Raw genomic sequence first — 18,120 nt, forward strand, 5'->3', positions numbered from 1 at the left:
TGGACCCAATCCACATTGTCAGACTCAATCATCCCAGGTAGAACATCTATAAGGAGAATCTTCCCCAACATCAGTGTTCGTTTTACACGTGTAACAATACTGCAATGGGGCCGAGTGAACTGTGGTGTCAGATCTATGATCAATTATAAATCTATTTCCTAGAGGATGTGCCCGACCAGTTACAAGATCCACTAGAGTCTTGGAACTGCAAGTAGACATGGTTTTTAGATTAGTCATGCACCATTTTTGCTTCCCTCATGGAAGGACGTCCTAAGATCATCTCAGATGACATAGTGTGCTTGGAAAAATCCATAACAATGAAGGTATTCCTTAATTTTTGTCCAAAGACCTTGATCTTGAGATCTTCTAGCATTCCAATAGGTTTAACAATTGTCCCATTGGCCATCTTTACCACTATGTTTGTAGTCCCAAGGGAGTTCTTCCCATAGTCATGGCAACATGCTATGTGAGTAAAAGCTAAGGCACTCCATAACAATATAGCTAGGTCCACAACATGGTTCATATACGATCATATGATATGTATAGTCATGGCAACATGCTATGTCAGTAAAAGCTAAGGCACTCCATAACAATATAGCTAGGTCCACAACATGGTTCATATACGATCATATGATATGTTGATATGGTTGTCCTCTAGAGATAGTTTCAAATTAGAGACCTCATTTCATAAATGATACTGTTCAGATCCTGACTGAAATATCAATAAGTCAATGCCTTATTATCCCCGATGCCATGGATAGACTGAGAGCAGCACCAAGACCATCAAGAATATCTTGACTAAGATTGTATAGAAGGAATTCCACAATTCGGATAAGAAGCTTCAGATAGTGCTATGGGCATCGCAAATAGTATACAAGATTACAAATGGGATGACATTATTTAGAATGGCGTACGGAACGGAGCTGTCATACCAATGGAATTTAACATGGTACAAATTATAACTCAAATCTAAAGAAGAGACTGGATGGATTGTTGAAAGTAGATGAAATTAGGCAAACAACAATGCTAGAAGAGGAGGTAGTCCAACAAAGGAGGAAATAATGACATGATAGCAAGTTGAAAGTGAGAGAGTCTAGAAAATAGATCTGGTTTTGATGTATGAGTCTAAGTTAAGACCCAAGAAATTCAACCTAAAAATAGCATGGTCGGGACCCTATGAAAGTGGATTGGGTGTTCTTTCAAGGAACAATGAGACTAAAGGATTTATATGGACTAATGCTACCTGGTGTGTATTATGGGGCAAAGATAAAGCTTTACTATTCAACATCAAAACTCCCAACACATTCAACTCAATGATCGGATACATCAAATTTAGACATTGTGGTCATGAATTTATTCATGATAGGACCTAATATGAGCCAAGGCAATAAGGATTTTCAGGCTAATACTAATCTAGAACTCATCACGCATTGGACTTAGATAAAAAATCTAGACAATGGATCAATATATGAAGTAAATAGGGTACTAGAGTATGAAGTTCCTAACAAAAACTGGGAGAGAATTAAAGACCATTTATTTTTGGGAATCAGACCAATAATGATTACAAGGACCGGGGAATGTGTACATGACACCTCAATAACGGTTGTTATATCCCTAAGGTGTAAGAGGAGTGGGCCATTCATGGCTCAAATTAGAGTTATCATGCGATGAGTGCATGACCCTAAGGCCATTTCATCATCTCCTATGCACACAATGCCCTCTACACAAGAGTCTTTGCTTGCAACCATTGTGCAAGTAAGAAACCCTATTCACGCCTGGTTTTCAGTTCCAAGCTCCTCCAATGATTTCTAGTTCTCCACCCAAGGCACTTCTCGGACCTTAGATATGGTGAATATAACTACCAAGAGTGCTGTGGTTATGTAGGCAAAATTAGCAACACAACAATTGGAGCTCTCTGATGTACTCCAATCTACAACAACAACAGAACAATAGACTGCCTTCTCTTATCAGGCCATAGGAAAGTATGCCTTCAAGGAAGAGAAGCGGCTACTAAACAACTAGGGAATGCCACTCCTACTTGGAGTAGCACGAATCCCCATTGCTATGTCTACAATTGAATAGGTAGTGGAAACCTTCAACCTAGACACAACAACAATGACCATTGAGGGAAGAATTTAGTTGATTGATGCAATCATTTTGCAAGCAAAGAACCAAAAGAGCACTGATCTATGTTAGACTTGAAGCAAGCAACAAATGAAAGTTTAAAGGAAATCCATTACATCATGAAGCAGTGGATAAGAATATCTACCAATCTCTAGTAGATATCACAGACTCTACTTGCCTTTGGTCTATGTTAGACTGGAAGCAAGCAGCAAATGAAAGTTTAAAGGAAATCCATAACATCATGAAGTAGTCAATTATGGATATATATCTACTCCGCTTAAAAATAATGTGTCCATAAGGAAAGCTCACTAGAATGACGATCAAAGAGTAGTAACAAGCCTTGACGAGTCTATTCCATCCAGTCAAAGTCTTCAGGAAGATGGTTTAACAAGAAAGTCAAATTGTGCTGAGCTATATTGAGACTAAGCTAGACTACCTAGGTTCTATCCAACTCTATACCTGATCAACAATGAACCAATAGATAAAATGAGGAATATTTAGATTGTAGATCAGACAGATGAGAGAATAGTATGAGCAATGCACAGCCTTATGGGTGGCATGGAAGTGGGTACTCAATGACACTAAAAAGAAGGACAGTCTTAGAGCTCAAAGATAACCTTATCAACTTTAGAGGCATGATGATGCAATGGAATATCAAGTAAGCCAATTGACACAGATGAATTACATTAGCTATTTTCAAGGTTTTGAATCTCCCTGAAAAGGATTTGGGCAGGAAAGCCAATTTAGAGTGATGTCTAAAGTCCTATTTGAAGTTCGAATCAAAGCTAATCAGCCATAGACCAACTGGGTGGATCCATATTGCATCCATCCGCCATAAGTTAGCAAGGGCAAGTAGACATTATATGATCTAGAAACAAAGACCTCTATAACTATGATCTTTGACACTAATTTTTGTAGTGACCTCTTTGTGTCTTAAGTAGATATAGTCATAGCCCCTGTCTTGTACCATTTTGAGCTGACGCGTGAATGGTCTGTCAATATGATATCAAAGTCGCCGCTCTTGTCAAAATTCACTATGGCAAAGGTGTGCTCATACTCAATGCCACACGATAATACACTAATTTGTTCTAACATTCCTATTGGGGCCTCCACGTATTCATCCGCTAATTGCAGTTTCATTCGAGTTTTCCTAAGAGCAGACTTTCCCCATTTTTTCCACATACTTGGTTGCCCCAATGGGAATTCCTGCCCCACTATCTAATATCGCAACCATCTTTACTCCTTTGTATCGGTTTTGCTTGTGGTTTTGTAGGTGAAGTTTCATCCATGTTTTCATCTACAAGTTGGTCATGTGAAGGGATTTGCACCCCATATTTTCCAGGTGTTTGCCCATTTAGCCCCATAGATGCGATCTAATTTTTAGCAACTCTGAGAGAGAGAGAGTGTGCATTGTATAGGAGAAGACATCAATTCGTGCAAGGTCTTGGTATCTATCATTTTTTGTGTGGCTTTCCACTGAGAAGGTACCACTCTAACCTCTGATTTTGTTTTGAGTTCTCCTATGAAATATGGCAAAGTTTGTAGAGAGTGTGCTTTGCTCTCTTTAGATGTGACAGACCTGGAATCCCCATACAGAGATCGTATATCTCCTGGGAAAAATTTGTGATCCATGTTTATCTCACGAATAGGTACTGACTGTAAAGTAGCACTACCATCTTTTTGGTAGCTAATCGATTCACATAAGGATTGTGGCCACGGTTCTTCTACCTCTGGAATTGCATCACTGCTTGTGACCCCACCCCATCTGTGGTATTGGCTACTTCCCTTGTATCTATAGGTGCCTCAACTTTCGGCTCTTCCATGTCTCTGTTTACAACACCTTGGTTCTTCATTTCAAGATTCTTTTGCGGATTAGCACCTCCATTTTTGGAGCATCTAGAACATGTGGTTCCATAAGAGCTTGGGCCGCTTGGATGAGCTCCTTGCACATTTGCAACCTCTCTTTTTCATACCCTGGAGGAGGATACATCAACCATCTATGCTCTTGGGTTTGATTGGGTTTTAGCCTAGCTTCAAGGCCTTCAAAATTGCATCTAAAGGCTCAAAGACTTTGTCCACCAAGACTGAACCACCTGAGTCAGTCTTTGACTCTTCAGGTCCCTTTGCATTTTTTTTGCTTTCTTGCTCTTGTCTAAGCAGTTCTTTGGTTTGGTTCGGTTGAGTTTCCAAAGCAGATTTCTTCCGTAGCCTCTTCTATTTCATTTTGTGCCTTTTGGATTACCATGATTATCTTCCTTTTCTCCGATAGGTTTTCATTTTTGTTTGAGGTGGCAATGTGGGTTTCTCCACAACGGGTGCGTTTTTGACAGTTTTTTGTGCTTGAGCTCGAGTCATTACTTTTAAAGGAATCGTGGGTTCTACCTCGGATCCGCTTGAAGAAGGCATCACGCCTACAACGTTCATTGTTGCTTTCCACTTGTAGTCTGGATTCTTAGCACAGTGTTGGAGTAGATGGTATCTCCCACATCCATCACAAAATCCAAACAATTCTATTTGTGGATCCTTGTTTGGATAACTTCGTGCCCAATGGTCACCTCCACATTCATAGCATGGATCTTCTTGTTTCATAGCTAATGATCCAGCCAGTGGTTGTTCTTGCTTGGTAAAAATGTTCTTCGAACCATACTCTTGATTGGCTAACATGAGTGTATTCACATCCATGGATTATTGGTTTTTCATGCGTTGTGGCACACGCGTTGGATGAGTGTAATTGACTACCACTCTACCATCGTTCAGAAGTGTGGTTTTTGCCCTAGCACACATTGTGGCTTTGTCTAACCGTTACACCATAGAGTGGGGTGATTCCCTCCACAAGTATTACATCTCCTCAGTAGAGGCTGTCGTACATTCAGGTTTTGTGTGTAGACTTCATTTATCCTTCTAATCACCTCTTCGACCACTTGGTCAAATCTCTACATTGTAGGTTTGAACATCTCGCTTTGTTGCGGATTCACTCTTTGGAGAAGAGGCACTGCCAATCACGCTTTCTATGTTGTCCGTCACCTCTCCGCAGGCCTTACAATTGTCAACTAGATAAAGAGCTTCTCTAGTGACTTGCTCAAATGTCGTGCATCGTTGCAAATGTAGGTCCTTTTTGAGAGTTTCGTTCTTTAAGCCCTCAATGAAGAGAACTGATAATCTCTCATCTTGCGGTAGCTCTCTCACATGACATCTATCTATGTATTGTTTGAAGCGAAGCAGAGCTTCCTTCACTTTTTTATCTTTTTTTGTTTGACAACGTAGATCTGGGACATCGTGTTGTGCTTGATTCCCCTTTTTGAGAACTCCTCTATGAATTCTTGTAAGAGTTGTGCTATGTGGGGAAAATCATCTCTATTTAGTGTTTGGAACCACGTCAAGGCTGTTCCTTCCAATGTCAATGCAAATCCCTCATAATGAGTATGAAATCTACAATCTGTTCAGCTCTCAATGTTTGTTTAAAGAGTGAGACATGAGCATATGGATCCCCTGACCCATTGTACTTTGTCTTGACACATTGGGCCACTTGATATGGTCTTAATCATTGTGGTTCATTCACTAATCTAACCAATTTGTGGTCTCTTGGAAAGATGTCTCTCGTGCCCTCTTCTTATCTTGGAGAAAATCCCAGTGGAATCCTCTCTGATACGTGCTCTGACATCATTTTTGACTAAAAGTAAGTAGATATTGGAGTAAAGATCTAGGTCAATTGGATCGACAAGTTTGTACTCTCTCCATACTTATCTACCATCCAAACTTGCACTCCGTGGCATCTATATACGTGAATGCATAGAGGTTCTTATGGGTGGTCAACTCCCTAGCATTGGGTTCTACACATTGAAAATAGGTATAAGGCTCCCCATTTGTGAACCTATATAAGCCATCATGAGCATAATCCATTATAACTCTCATGGCTTCGTTGGTTCTGATGAATCTCACGTTCGGTTCGGATGCCTCTCCTCTAGGTATTTGTCGATTCTCACTCTCGAAGGCATTGTAGTGTTTCTTGCGTTTTTCATGTCTCTGAGTGGAGTAGAAAGCCCTAGTGGTGGATGATTTGTCATGGTTAGGGCTCACTCAAAACTCTCAAAATAGTCCTTGACAAGCACACTTTGGCTTAGTACAACTTATCCCTTTTCGCCCCTTATCAGGTCTCTCAAAAGTTAGGTCTTTGTGACTCTTTGGTCTTTGGAAACTGGTCTTGGAAGTTTGGAATTAGGAAACCTAGAAAAATTCAACTCTAAAAAGTCCTATTTCCCGCAAGCTTTCTTCCTGCCTACACCTGACTCAATTTGGAGTTGTCTATCAAAAGTTAGAGCAATTTTAGTGAACTACACTCGAGACAACACTTGGTCTCCTAATCTCTGCGATATGATTTTTGTGTGATTTGGATCACTTTAGGTGAAGCAAAAGTCAATCCCTAGGTCTGTTTTAGGATTATCATCTTGAACTATTTTTTGCTATTTTGACCCACTTGTTGAACTCTTTTGACAATGCTTCTTTGGGGACTTTTGTTCCCAGTGGTCTCTGCTACAGGTTGAAAAAGTTTCTCCAAAAAATCCTCAGGGATACATGGATCGCGATCCATGTTCCACCACTTTTGGACTTGATCTTTGGTGTGCTGATAGCTTATGATCTTGGGTTTTGCCCAACCAAAAATGAATTCTAAAGTTTGCTGTGGTGGTTTTGAAATGCTCTATATTTGGCTCTTTTGACCACTTTTTATAACTTTTTTGCACATAGTTCTTTTGGAAAAAGTATTTTGTCTATGTCTCAGCTACCTACTGCTCAAATCTCAGTAAAAAATGTTGATGAGGTAATGGATCACGATCCATGTTCCATGAAATATGAACACCAAATTTGGCATGATGATTACCTGCAGTGTCAGTAGTCTGCTCTACCACTTCTTTTTGAATTTGGACAACTTTTTGTCAGTCAAAAGAATTTTTTTTTTCTGCCCTACGATTTTTGACTAGTTTTGTATTTGGCTATTTTAACCAACTTTTTTTAGTTTTTTGACATTGTGCTTTTTGGGAAAGTTGTTCCAAATGGTATCAGCTACCCACTAGTCAATTTCTAGCCAAAGATCATGATGAGGTACATGGATCGCGATCCATGTTTGACCTCATTTGGACATGAAACTTGGTCAATGTATAGTCCATGTTATGGTGATACTCTTCCCCAAATCTTTTTGAATTTGAATCATTTTTGCCCAACCAAAAGCAAAATTTCGTGTGTGCTTTGTGGTTTTTGGCTATCTGACACAATTTTAGTGTTTTGATACACTTTTTTTAAATTTTTTGCTATGTCCCTTTTGACAAAGTTGTTCCACTAGTTATTAGGGATGTACTTGTCAAAGATCAGGCCCAAATGTCAAAAACGTGCATGGATTGCGATCCATGTTTGGGAGCATTTTGTCATAGATTTTTTGCTGCTCGTTCTCTATTCTTTGTAGGAGCCAAATCTCAGCCCTTTTTGAAGATCCCATAAAGTTGAAAACCCCCAAATTTTGTGTCTACAATGCCTGTTTTGTTGTTTTTGCTCTATTAGCCAATTTTGATGTGATTATTGAGTTTTTCTTTCAAGCAAACTTGATCAGAGAAATACCCCACTGATGCACAATCTCACTAGTCACTTTTCTGCAAAATTGGTCTTTGTGGGTCATGGATCGCCATCCATGTTCCTCCACAAAATCTAACCAAACTTTCTACATTGCTTTAAGAGAGTTTGCCAATGCCCTTGATCCACAAATTTGGATCACTTGTTAACTCTCTACCATCAAATTTTCAGAATTTCAGAGTTATGGTCATTTCGGCCAAAATATAATTTTCACCCTTTTTTCCTCAATATTTTAGCCTAAATTTGATGGTGGTAGTTTCTACTTACCCTACTTCTAAGTACTGAAATGAAACATGAAACAAAAACAAACAAAACGATACAAAATAAAATCAAAACGAAAAATGAAACAACACTCTGAAAACATAGAGAAAATTGAAGAATGAAATGCTTTTGGCTATATCACTCAGAACCCTCTTTACCTCTTGAGAATAGATTTAGCAAGTCCTCGGCTTCTAAACTCTATCAAGCACTAAACTCCGTATCTATCTGCTTGACTGCTAAGGTGTAAATGGAATGGAAGACAAATCTCGAAAAAGAACGCTCTAAATACGCACTAGGTCACTCACCATCTAAGGATTTTATCCCGACAACGGCATCATTATTAGCGGGTCACCGCGACGGACATCTATCTAGCACTAACATAATGTCACTACTGAGGGAAGTGACTCGGATGGGACACGAAGACTCTTTGAGGTTGTCAATCTCAAGAAGTGAAATGAACAAGCTAATGCAACAACTCAACAAGCAAATCAATCACTTATTGATCAGGAAAGTCTACCTATGTCCTTTCTGACCACTTTAGATCATCACGCCATTTTGACACTCGAACGGACTCGAAATGCAACGAAAATTTAGGAGGACGTCTAGGACACTTAGGGGCACTATCCTACTAGGTATGGTTGCAATCCGACAAGGTACCAAAATCACGATTCATCATGAAAAAGGTCTTAAAAATTGCAACAGATCAGTTTAGAATGGTCGCCGTATGGTAAAGGAACACTCTTCTATGGTCAAAACAACTAAAAACAATGATTTAAGCACTCAAATCTACAATTAAGGCTCACAGACGCGTAGTCACAAACCATAGAAAAACTGACAATGCGTACACTTAAATGAAAGAGCAAAGAGAGAGGAACACAATGCAAGTTTTGAAATTGAAAATAAATTACCCAATCGTTAGAAAAGTTGATTACAAGTTTGAGCAGCTTCGTAGCTTGAGCGTACATACAACATAGCTCTTTCTTCTTCAAAAGATAGGCCTTCTTTCACATTAAGGTTATTGACATTTATACCTAGGGCTTTCTAAATCCATTGGCTGGTTCACATGACCGTTACAAATACCATGACATCGTTACAACTCAAGGAATCGATTGCAACACTGAAATCAAGATCTACACAGAGTATCACTACACTAACTCGAAAAAATAATAGAGTACAAATGTGATGTCTGGCTACGTGTCTGACTAGGTGGGTGTTCGTTCTGTCAGTCCTCTAACACCCGTTTGTGATAAGAGAAAGTCTTTTACCTCAATTTTGTAACTATTCACAAACTTATTTTTCATGTGCTTTCTTTTCCTTCTATGCCAGGAGACCCCATCTTCTAATGATAACGGAGATGGAAAGCGATCGACAATTGTCCAAACCAAAGCTCTTGAATACTTCCAGTGACTTAATGCTTGCAGACGATCATCAAGGTCTTCTGTTCTCCATTAGTGCTTCTTCTACGACCTTTAGTTGCACAACAGAGAGAGTGCGTGTTTAGTATTGTTGTTGTGAGCAGAGAGCATGTAGTTGATTGTAAGGATAATAGTTAGTAGAGCGCACATGAATGAGAATGAGTACGAGAACTATGAATGTAAGCAAATAGTTAGTAGAACGCAAATGAATTGGAACAGGAATGTAAGCATAATGAGTTAGTAGTACGCAAATGAAGGAAGTCAATAAGCATGTGCATGGGTATGAAGATGGAGACACATACCATACGACTAGCAACATTTGGTTGCAAGCACGTTTGTATTTCCTAATTGAGCTTTAGTCTAAAGCACTCAAAGGTTTCAGAGGCAGAGATTGACCACTCTAGAATTTTCTTTGGAGGAAGTGGGAGATATTGCAATGTGCCAAAGCCAAGCGCATAACGAGGAGCATTGTAAAAGTGGTCATAAAAGAATACCCCCCTTTCAACCAGCACTCTTCTAACGCTCGTGTTGTAGAGAAGCTCACCCATCGATGCATGGAATGCATCAAAGATGCCCATTATGCATTCCACCGACTGCCAATCTGCATTGTCCGAGGGATATATATTTGCAACAACAGTCAAGTTAATCAAGCAACATATGAATGAACATAAAAACCTCTTGTAAAGTTGAAGAAACACACAATTTGGTAAATTAGTTGTAAACCCTATCGATGGTGCTCGTAGAAGTAGCTCAGAGTGCATATACGCGTGTTCAATATAGTTAGTAGAACGCAAATGAATGGGAATCAGAATGTAAGCAAAATGAGTTAGTAGAGTGCAAATGAAGGAAGTCAATAAACATGTGCGTGGGTATGAAGATGGAGACACGTACCATACGACTAGCAACATTTGGTCTTAAGAACTTTTGTGTATTCTGATGGAGCTTTAGTCTCAATCACTCGAAGGTTTCAGAGGCAAGGACTGACCACTCTAGACTTTCCTTTGGAGGAAGTGGGAGATATTACAATGTGCCAAATTCAAGCGCAGAACGAGGAGCATTGTGAAAGTGGTCATAAAAGAATACCCCCCTCTCAACCAGCACTCTTCTGACGGTTGTGTTGTAGAGAAGCTCACCCATCGATGCATGGAATGCATCAAAGATGCCCATTATGCATTCCATCGAGTGCCAATCTTCATTGTCCGAGAGATAGATATTTGCAACATTCAAGTTAAGCACGCAATATATGAGTGAACATAAAAACCTCTTGTGGAGTTTAAGAAACACACAATTTGGTCAATTAGTTGGAAACCCTATCAATGGTGCTCGTAGAAGTAGCTCAAAGTGCATATATACATGTTCAATGAGTACCTCCTTGATTGTTTATGCCTGTTTGTGATGAGAGAAAGTCTTTTACCTCACTTTTGTAAATGTTCAAAAAGTCATTTCTCATGCGCTTTCTTTCCTCGTAATGCAGGAGATCCCAGCTTCCAATGATAATGGAGGTGGAAAGTGATCGACAATTGTCCAAACCAAAGCTCTTGAATACTTTCAGTGACTTAATGCTTGCGGACGGTCATCGAGGTCTTATGTTCTCCATTAGTGCTTCTTCTACGACCTTAAGTTGCACAGCACAACTAAGAGAGAGTGTGTGTTTAGTACTGTTGATGTGAGCGGAGAGAATGCAATTGAATGTAAGCATAATATTTAGTAGAGCACACATGAAAGGGAATGAACATAAGAACTATGAATGTAAGCAAAATAGTTAGTAGAATGCAAATGAATGGGAATGGGAATGGGACACGAATGTAAGCAGAATGAGTTAGTAGAGCGCAAATGAATGTAAGTAGAATAGTTAGTAGAGCGTAAATGAATAGGAATGGCCATGAAACTATTTCTTGGACTTATGCTTCGAAGATTTCTTGGCTTTGGCCTCCCTAGTCCATGATCGATAGTAGCGCCTTGTAAAGATATTCCTTGTGACTTTGCTTTTCTAAATAAAAAAACCTTGTTTTGATGGTTTTTTTTAATAAAAAGTGGACCATCATTAACTTGCCATGTGGCTCTAATTGGCAAGCTTTATCCAAAGGTCCACAATTGCATCCTAGAGCACCATGGTTTACTAAGGCCTTATGTACGCCAAAAAGACGCACAAAGATAAAATATGAACATTTTTGAAGATGAGGTGGCAAATCACACCACTCAAGCTTTTGATTGTTCAAATGCTAGGGTAAAAGCACCAAGTTAAGGACAACCAAAATGTGTAGAGCCACTCGAGAGCTATGGAGAGTGATTTTGGGCTTGGAGTGGTGCAAAAGGTACGCACACGAGTCCTCTTTTCAACAAAATAGGGGTCTTGGTTGCGACACAGCACGCAAGTTTTCCGCTTGATTCGCACGGAATTCGAGGCAAAACATGTCCTTAAAGTATTGAGGCCACATGTAAGCAACTAAAGGGACAACAGTGCTCAAGGGTTGATCACAAGTTTCCACCAATGGGATCACTCCACTGTAACTGGCTTGGGCCATCCACTTTTTTTTTTTTTTTTTTTTGGGGGGGGGGGGGGGGGGGGGGGGGTTTGTTGTGGGTGTGTGCGCAAATGGGTGGCCATTTTTGGTCTAGCGTACGCGTTTCAGCCCCCATTCCATGTGATTGTATAGTCATAAGGAATGGCACTTCATGCAGTCCCCGTTTCCATTTCCAGTTCCAAGTGACTGTGCTCAATAGCCTGGCCACTAAATTCATTTTCAACCATTGTGCAGTCCATCCTTGGCATAGATATTACCCATCATGACGTATGTGTTTGTCTCCTCTGGCTGCTCAAATGAAGCAGTAGTGAATGCCTCTCTTGCAAGTTTTAAATTGTTGTGCATCTGGCAGGCCCCCAACAAAGACGACCACAGCGTTGCATCAGGATGGAGTGGCATTTTCCATAGGATGCTTTCCAAGCTCTTGAAATCCCCTGCTCTGCCAAGAAGGTCAACTAGGCTTCCAAAATGCTTCCTGTCCAGAACTATACCCTGATTGCCCATATAGTCAAGAAATTCAACAGCTTTGTCAACAAACCCAGCATGACTACAAGCAAAGAACAGAGATATAAATGTTATCCCATCCGGTATGATACAAGCCTCCTGCATTTTTTGGAAACTTTCCATGCTTCTCTTGCCATCTCCATTCAAGGCATAACCAGCAATTAAAGCATTCCAAGAAACAATGCCATGCTTTGGGAGTCTGTAGAATGTTGCCTGTGCATCTTCCATACTTGCACAACATCCATAGGCATGAATGAGAGTATTTAGTAAGAGTGGAATGCCATCCAACCCCGACGATATAGCCATATAATGGACGACTCTACACAAATCTGAACTCCCTCTGCCACTACAAGCACGTAAGAGAGAACCAAACGTGATATCATCTGGTGCTTGACCACGAGCTTCCATCTGCAAGTACAACTCCAAAGCCTTGTCTTCACAACCAACATGGTCAACGTAAGTTGAAAGCATAGAATTCCAAGACACAATGTCTCTCTTGGAAAGCAGCGCAAAGACTTTTTCTGCTTCCTTTACTTTCCTGCACTTCCCATACATCTTCACGAGGCTATTTCCAACGAACAGATTGGATGTTAGATTCTTTACTTCAGCATCAGCATGTAGAGCTTCTCCTATATCCAACCAAGGCAGCAGTTTGGTTCCTAGTTCCCCAATTGAAGGGTAGCTCTCCTGAGCTGCGAGGGTCCAGCAAGCTTGGAGTACCAGCACAAATGTCCACTGATTTGCACAAACCCCTTCTGAGTGCATCAGCCTGTACAACTGCAAAGCCTTTGCACAACTTCCCTTCTCTACGTGTGCTGCAAGAACCTCATTCCAAGATTCAGTGTTGCATTCTAACATCTCACAGAATAAATGACAAGCTTCTCGAAGATGCTCGCACTTTGCGTACAAGCTTATAAGCGTGTTATTGATGAAGATGTCTGGCGCAAGTCCATGCTTTGATAAGTCAGCATGCAAAGCCCAACCAAAATCTGCTAGCACTGATCTGCTTTCTGTTGAAAAGGTGTCCTCCTTTGTGAGGACGCAGCAGGCCTGCAGTGTTATAACAAACGTTCGCTGGTCAGGTTTGACATGCTCTGCTTGCATTTGTCTAAAGAGCAGTAAAGCCTTCTCTCCTGATCCGTGTTCCACATATGTAGAGAGCATTGTATTCCATGAAATTGTATTGCAGACAAACAGCCTGCTGAACACAAACTCTGCTTCCAAACTGTAGCCACATTTGCCATATAAACTCAATAGAGTGTTGCCTACATGAAGATCTAGGTCAAATCCGTATTTTACAGCATCTGCAAATATTATCCTGCCCTCATCCAAGTCTGGTATAGTGCTACAAGCTTTGAGTACACTCGAGATGGTAACTTCGTCTGGTCCAACTCCCTTTCGACGCATCTCTTTGTACATTCCCAAAGCTTCAGGACCCTTACCACAGCTTGAATATGCAGAGATAATGGCTGTCCATGAAAAAACAGTTTGATAATGCAGCCTATGAAATGCCTCAAACGACTCGTCAATTGCGCCACATTTCGCCAATGTAACTACCAAGTATTCACCAAAGAATCCAGTCAACTCCAATCTATGATGCACAAGGTGTGCCTGCACTCTACGAGCATGATCAAGAGACTTTCTCTTGTTGCAAGCTTTAAGGAGAGAGTAATATACAGGCTCTGGGGGAACAGTGCCCTCTCGATCCATGAGAGACAAAGCAGCAAAAGCCTTTTGCAGGTCGCCCTCTTCACAAAGCTGTCGAATTTCATGACCGTCTTGCCCAATGTGCTCTTCTCGGAAAGCACTCTTCCTGAACGGTAAGCTTTGATGGCCAGCGCTGCATCGGCTATGGCCATTTGCCAATGATCTTGCCATCGCTTCTGCTTGTACCAAATCTCCATTGTCACAACGTGGTTGTCTGCAATGCGATAAATTTTCCTGCCGAGCTCGTTCTCCCCATCCGCAAGAGCTTCCAGAATCAGAAGTTCAGACTTATCTTCTGTGGCTGCTGGCATCTGCTTTTTCAGTGTTGGAGATGTGCGGTGCTCGTTTTTCTCTTCGCATCACATCAACATACGCATGCTCAAGGTCGGAGATATGCATGGAGTGCGTTGAAGAAGAGCAAGTCGCCGAAGGCTTTGTGCGACCCGAAACATACGCATGCTCAAGGTCGGAGATATGCATGGAGTGCGTTGAAGAAGAGCAAGTCGCCGAAGGCTTTGTGCGACCCGAGCTCTGAGTTCGGAGCAGCAGCTGACGTGACTTAATGACGCCCAAATTAATCCACCAGAGTTTCAATGTGAAACGTTGCTTAGAGTTTTACCATGCGTCGAGCGAGTTTTTTCGAAGAAAGACAAACCCGAGCAAGTGTTTGTACGCAATATAGTAAATTTTATCATCAATAGAATATATACTGTTTGCCCTACAACAGAAAGAGTTTTTAATGGATAGACTACCTCCTAAATTTCAAAAAATCAAAGTTTACTTTTTAAAAAAGTAACACAATATTTGAAAATATTATCTTCTGGCTCAATCTCTATTTATCTAACTGTAATCTCCTCTACTTTTACTCTTCTTTGGCTTGGATATTTCTCGCTTGGGCTTCAAATGTTTGAGCATGAAGTAAGATTGATAGACTAATAAGAGCTCTAGATCTTTACTTAATGCTCAAGCCATCCTATGTTTCTTTTTGTAAGGCAAGTGCTCCTTTGTTTAGTACTTTGGTTCTTGGTTGTCATTTATACTTGAGTGCATGTGCATCCTTCCTCCTCTTAACCACATCAATTTGATAGCAATTTATTGCACCTCATTAGTTCATTTATACACCAATCGTCCCTTCCATGTCGTCTTGCCCTGCCCATACTACAAGGTTGCGATCTTCATACAAGGGCACCCTTTTTACACGACACGTCTGACAAACACCATTAATTATGAAAGGCTTATTTTGTTACAATAAAATCATGTTTTTTCTTTAATTGACCAATATATGCCTTTTTTAATCAATTTACGAAAACAACAATCAAAATTAATAGAGTTCTATGCCTAAAATTTTCTAGAAAGACATCATCATAAATGAAAAAAGTTCGTTGAAAACAAATAAAGTATTGAGGATCTTTTTACCATACAATGTGACAACTTCAAAGCTTCAATTGAACAATTTCTTTCACAAAGATTGAAGATGGTACTCCTTTCCATTTTGAATCATTGTTTGAAAAAATATGACAAATGTCAGGAAGGCCATAACATCCACCACACAATGGACACATCATCGTCGGAGTATGCTTTACATTTTTGGTCATGTAGAATGTGCATGCCGCCACCAATTATAAGAGGCGAATTCGGCTCCAATCTATGAAGATAAAAGCCATGCCATACCCTAAAAGGTGGTACTAGAGCCTTCTTCAAATCTGAAATGATAGTTTCAACAAGAGAGAAGGTCGCTGCAGTGACTTTGCATACTAATTTGTTTGCAGCAAATTCCGTCTGTTTTGAGCTTGTGTCTGCTCGAGATAAGGTGGTATCCATCAGAAAGAACAATGCTAACTGAGAGAAGATGCTTAGATCTCTCTCTCTCTCTAAAATGAGAAACAATATCACTATCATTGGCAAAAACTTCATTAAAAACCAGGTCTTAAGTGTATTCTTTAAGGGCCCCAGTTTTGAGGGTGGCATTGAAGGAAACTCGCTAAATTTGGAGGATTTTAGTGAAAAACTCCATTTTTTTTTTGTTAAGATATTCAATGTTCTTTTTTCCATTGGTTCCTACAAAAGGTTTTGGTGAACACTTCCTCGCAGGATCCTCTCTCTCTCTCTCTCTCTCTCTCTCTCTCTCTCTTAGTCAAGAGGATAGAGGATCCTTGGAACACCATTACTTTTCAAGTCATAACCAAAACTCCTATTAACTATTTCAGTATTCAGACCTCCACTCACAATTTGAATTGGTCTTGATCTTCCAATCATTCAAATTGTCTTGCTAGAAAGTGGATATTCACAGCATGACTCCGTCAATGCTGATGACTAGTCTGTCGTACGAATATGGCACATAAAAAAGAAGCTAAACTATAAATTATCAGATAATGGCTCGACCTAAAACACCGGTCACCAAATGTTTTTCCCCCCAATGCAATAGTTTAAGTCTTTTGGTGAAAATTGGCTTAGACAAAGCAGATAGTCCCATCAAACCAGACTTTTAACATGGTTAATAATCGAGCGACAGTGAGACAAGCCCTAAAATTCCCTCACAATTGCATTGGTACGATCAACAAACTTTTGGAAACACATTTGCTTCATAGAGCCAGGTACGTCTATGGTAGTGAGTTTGCCCTACTGCATAACATCTTTAAAAAGCCAATCTAAGCCACCAGATGAGATAGCATAGAGCAAAGGAGAAAGTGGCACCCTTGTATTATGGATTTATGCAATGAAATAACATCTATAAGAGTACCATTAACTGAAATTCTAGTTGATGCATTCCCAAAAAGAATTTGAAAAAGAATCTGTCCAAAACCATATCTTATAGACTTTGAAGTATGAATTCCCATTCAATTCTATCATAGGCCTTATCATACGCTCTGTGGCCGATTGTTTGTGAGAAGATATTTTAGAAGAGAGTTTTTTTTTGCAATTTTGCAGTGCAATGATCAACATCATATCCAATAAGCAATGAATTATTATGCTCTTTGAAAGTACGTTGGTGCTACTACTACTACGTGTAGTCATCTAAAATATTGGCGGCTGCATGAATCATATCATAGTAGTGCAAGCTGTTGCTCATTCCTCCTAGCCTTGTTGCTACAGTATTGGGTATTGTACGTGCAAGTGCCAGCTTCGATCGCTCAACCCCAGCCAATCCCAATCCGTCTTCTTGCCATCGATCGGGATCTTGCCCCTGGTCTAGTGTGTGATTGTTCTACGTTTTGCATGAGTTGATGAATAGATGAGCAAGAAAGTGCCCAAGGCCGAACTCAAAACCACTCCGAACCCGACCCTAAGCCCGAGCCCAGAGATGGCGCTCATATCATCTATATCGTCTCCTCTAGCCTGGTTCCCATCTTGCAAACCTCGGAGATCACAAGGCATGATGCCCTCAAGAGAGTATGGGACTATATCAAGGCTCACAAGCTCCAGAGTAGGACTGAGAAATTGCAGATCTTATGTGATCCTCCCCTTAAGAAGGCATTTGGACGAGACAATGTTAAGGTGTCAAAAGTGCTCAAGTGCTTGAATCCCCACTTGTCAGCACATTTTTTGGTTGATGCTATTAGGCTGTTGGCGATGCAGACGGCCAAGGACAAAGAAATAGAATGATTATGTGCCTACATTTTTGGAAAAAGAAAAGTCGACGAGAATCAAATGTGGATTCCGCGTACAGTGAAGAAAAAACAAAAAGTAAAAGGGGGGCAACATTTGTTGTCACTAGCAAGGTGAAGGGGGGGCATCGTTCGTCGTTGCTAGCAGGGTGAAGGGGAACGATAGCCTGGCCTAGTGCAGCACCTGCATGCCTCAAGCATGCACAACCGGGCATCGCATGGTGATCTTATTTTTTAAACTATTGCAGACAAATTTTCTAGACATCGTTATCACATTGATTTGATGGCAATTGAGAATGGTCATGAAGTGACCATTCCCTGTTATAAGTGCGACTCGTGGCGACCGACGGAGGCCGGTCA

General features: G+C 40.5%; 1 protein-coding gene across 1 annotated transcript; it reads right to left on the bottom strand.

Moving 5' to 3' along the window:
• Positions 1–11,576: 11,576 nt before the first annotated feature.
• Positions 11,577–14,731, bottom strand: LOC147433478 (pentatricopeptide repeat-containing protein At4g39530-like). Its single transcript, XM_086490153.1, has one exon. It carries the CDS (start codon positions 14,324–14,326, stop codon positions 12,164–12,166), a length of 2,163 nt encoding a protein of 720 aa, XP_086346279.1. The 5' UTR covers positions 14,327–14,731; the 3' UTR covers positions 11,577–12,163.
• Positions 14,732–18,120: the final 3,389 nt, after the last annotated feature.

This window comes from Adiantum capillus-veneris, chromosome 19, assembly GCF_014529385.1.
Source record: "Adiantum capillus-veneris isolate H3 chromosome 19, ASM1452938v2, whole genome shotgun sequence".
Lineage (NCBI taxonomy): Eukaryota > Viridiplantae > Streptophyta > Polypodiopsida > Polypodiales > Pteridaceae > Adiantum > Adiantum capillus-veneris.

Excerpts from the sequence above, each read along its gene's own strand:
- LOC147433478 (XM_086490153.1), bottom strand. The coding sequence starts at position 14,326 with ATGGCAAGATCATTGGCAAATGGCCATAGCCGATGCAGCGCTGGCCAT.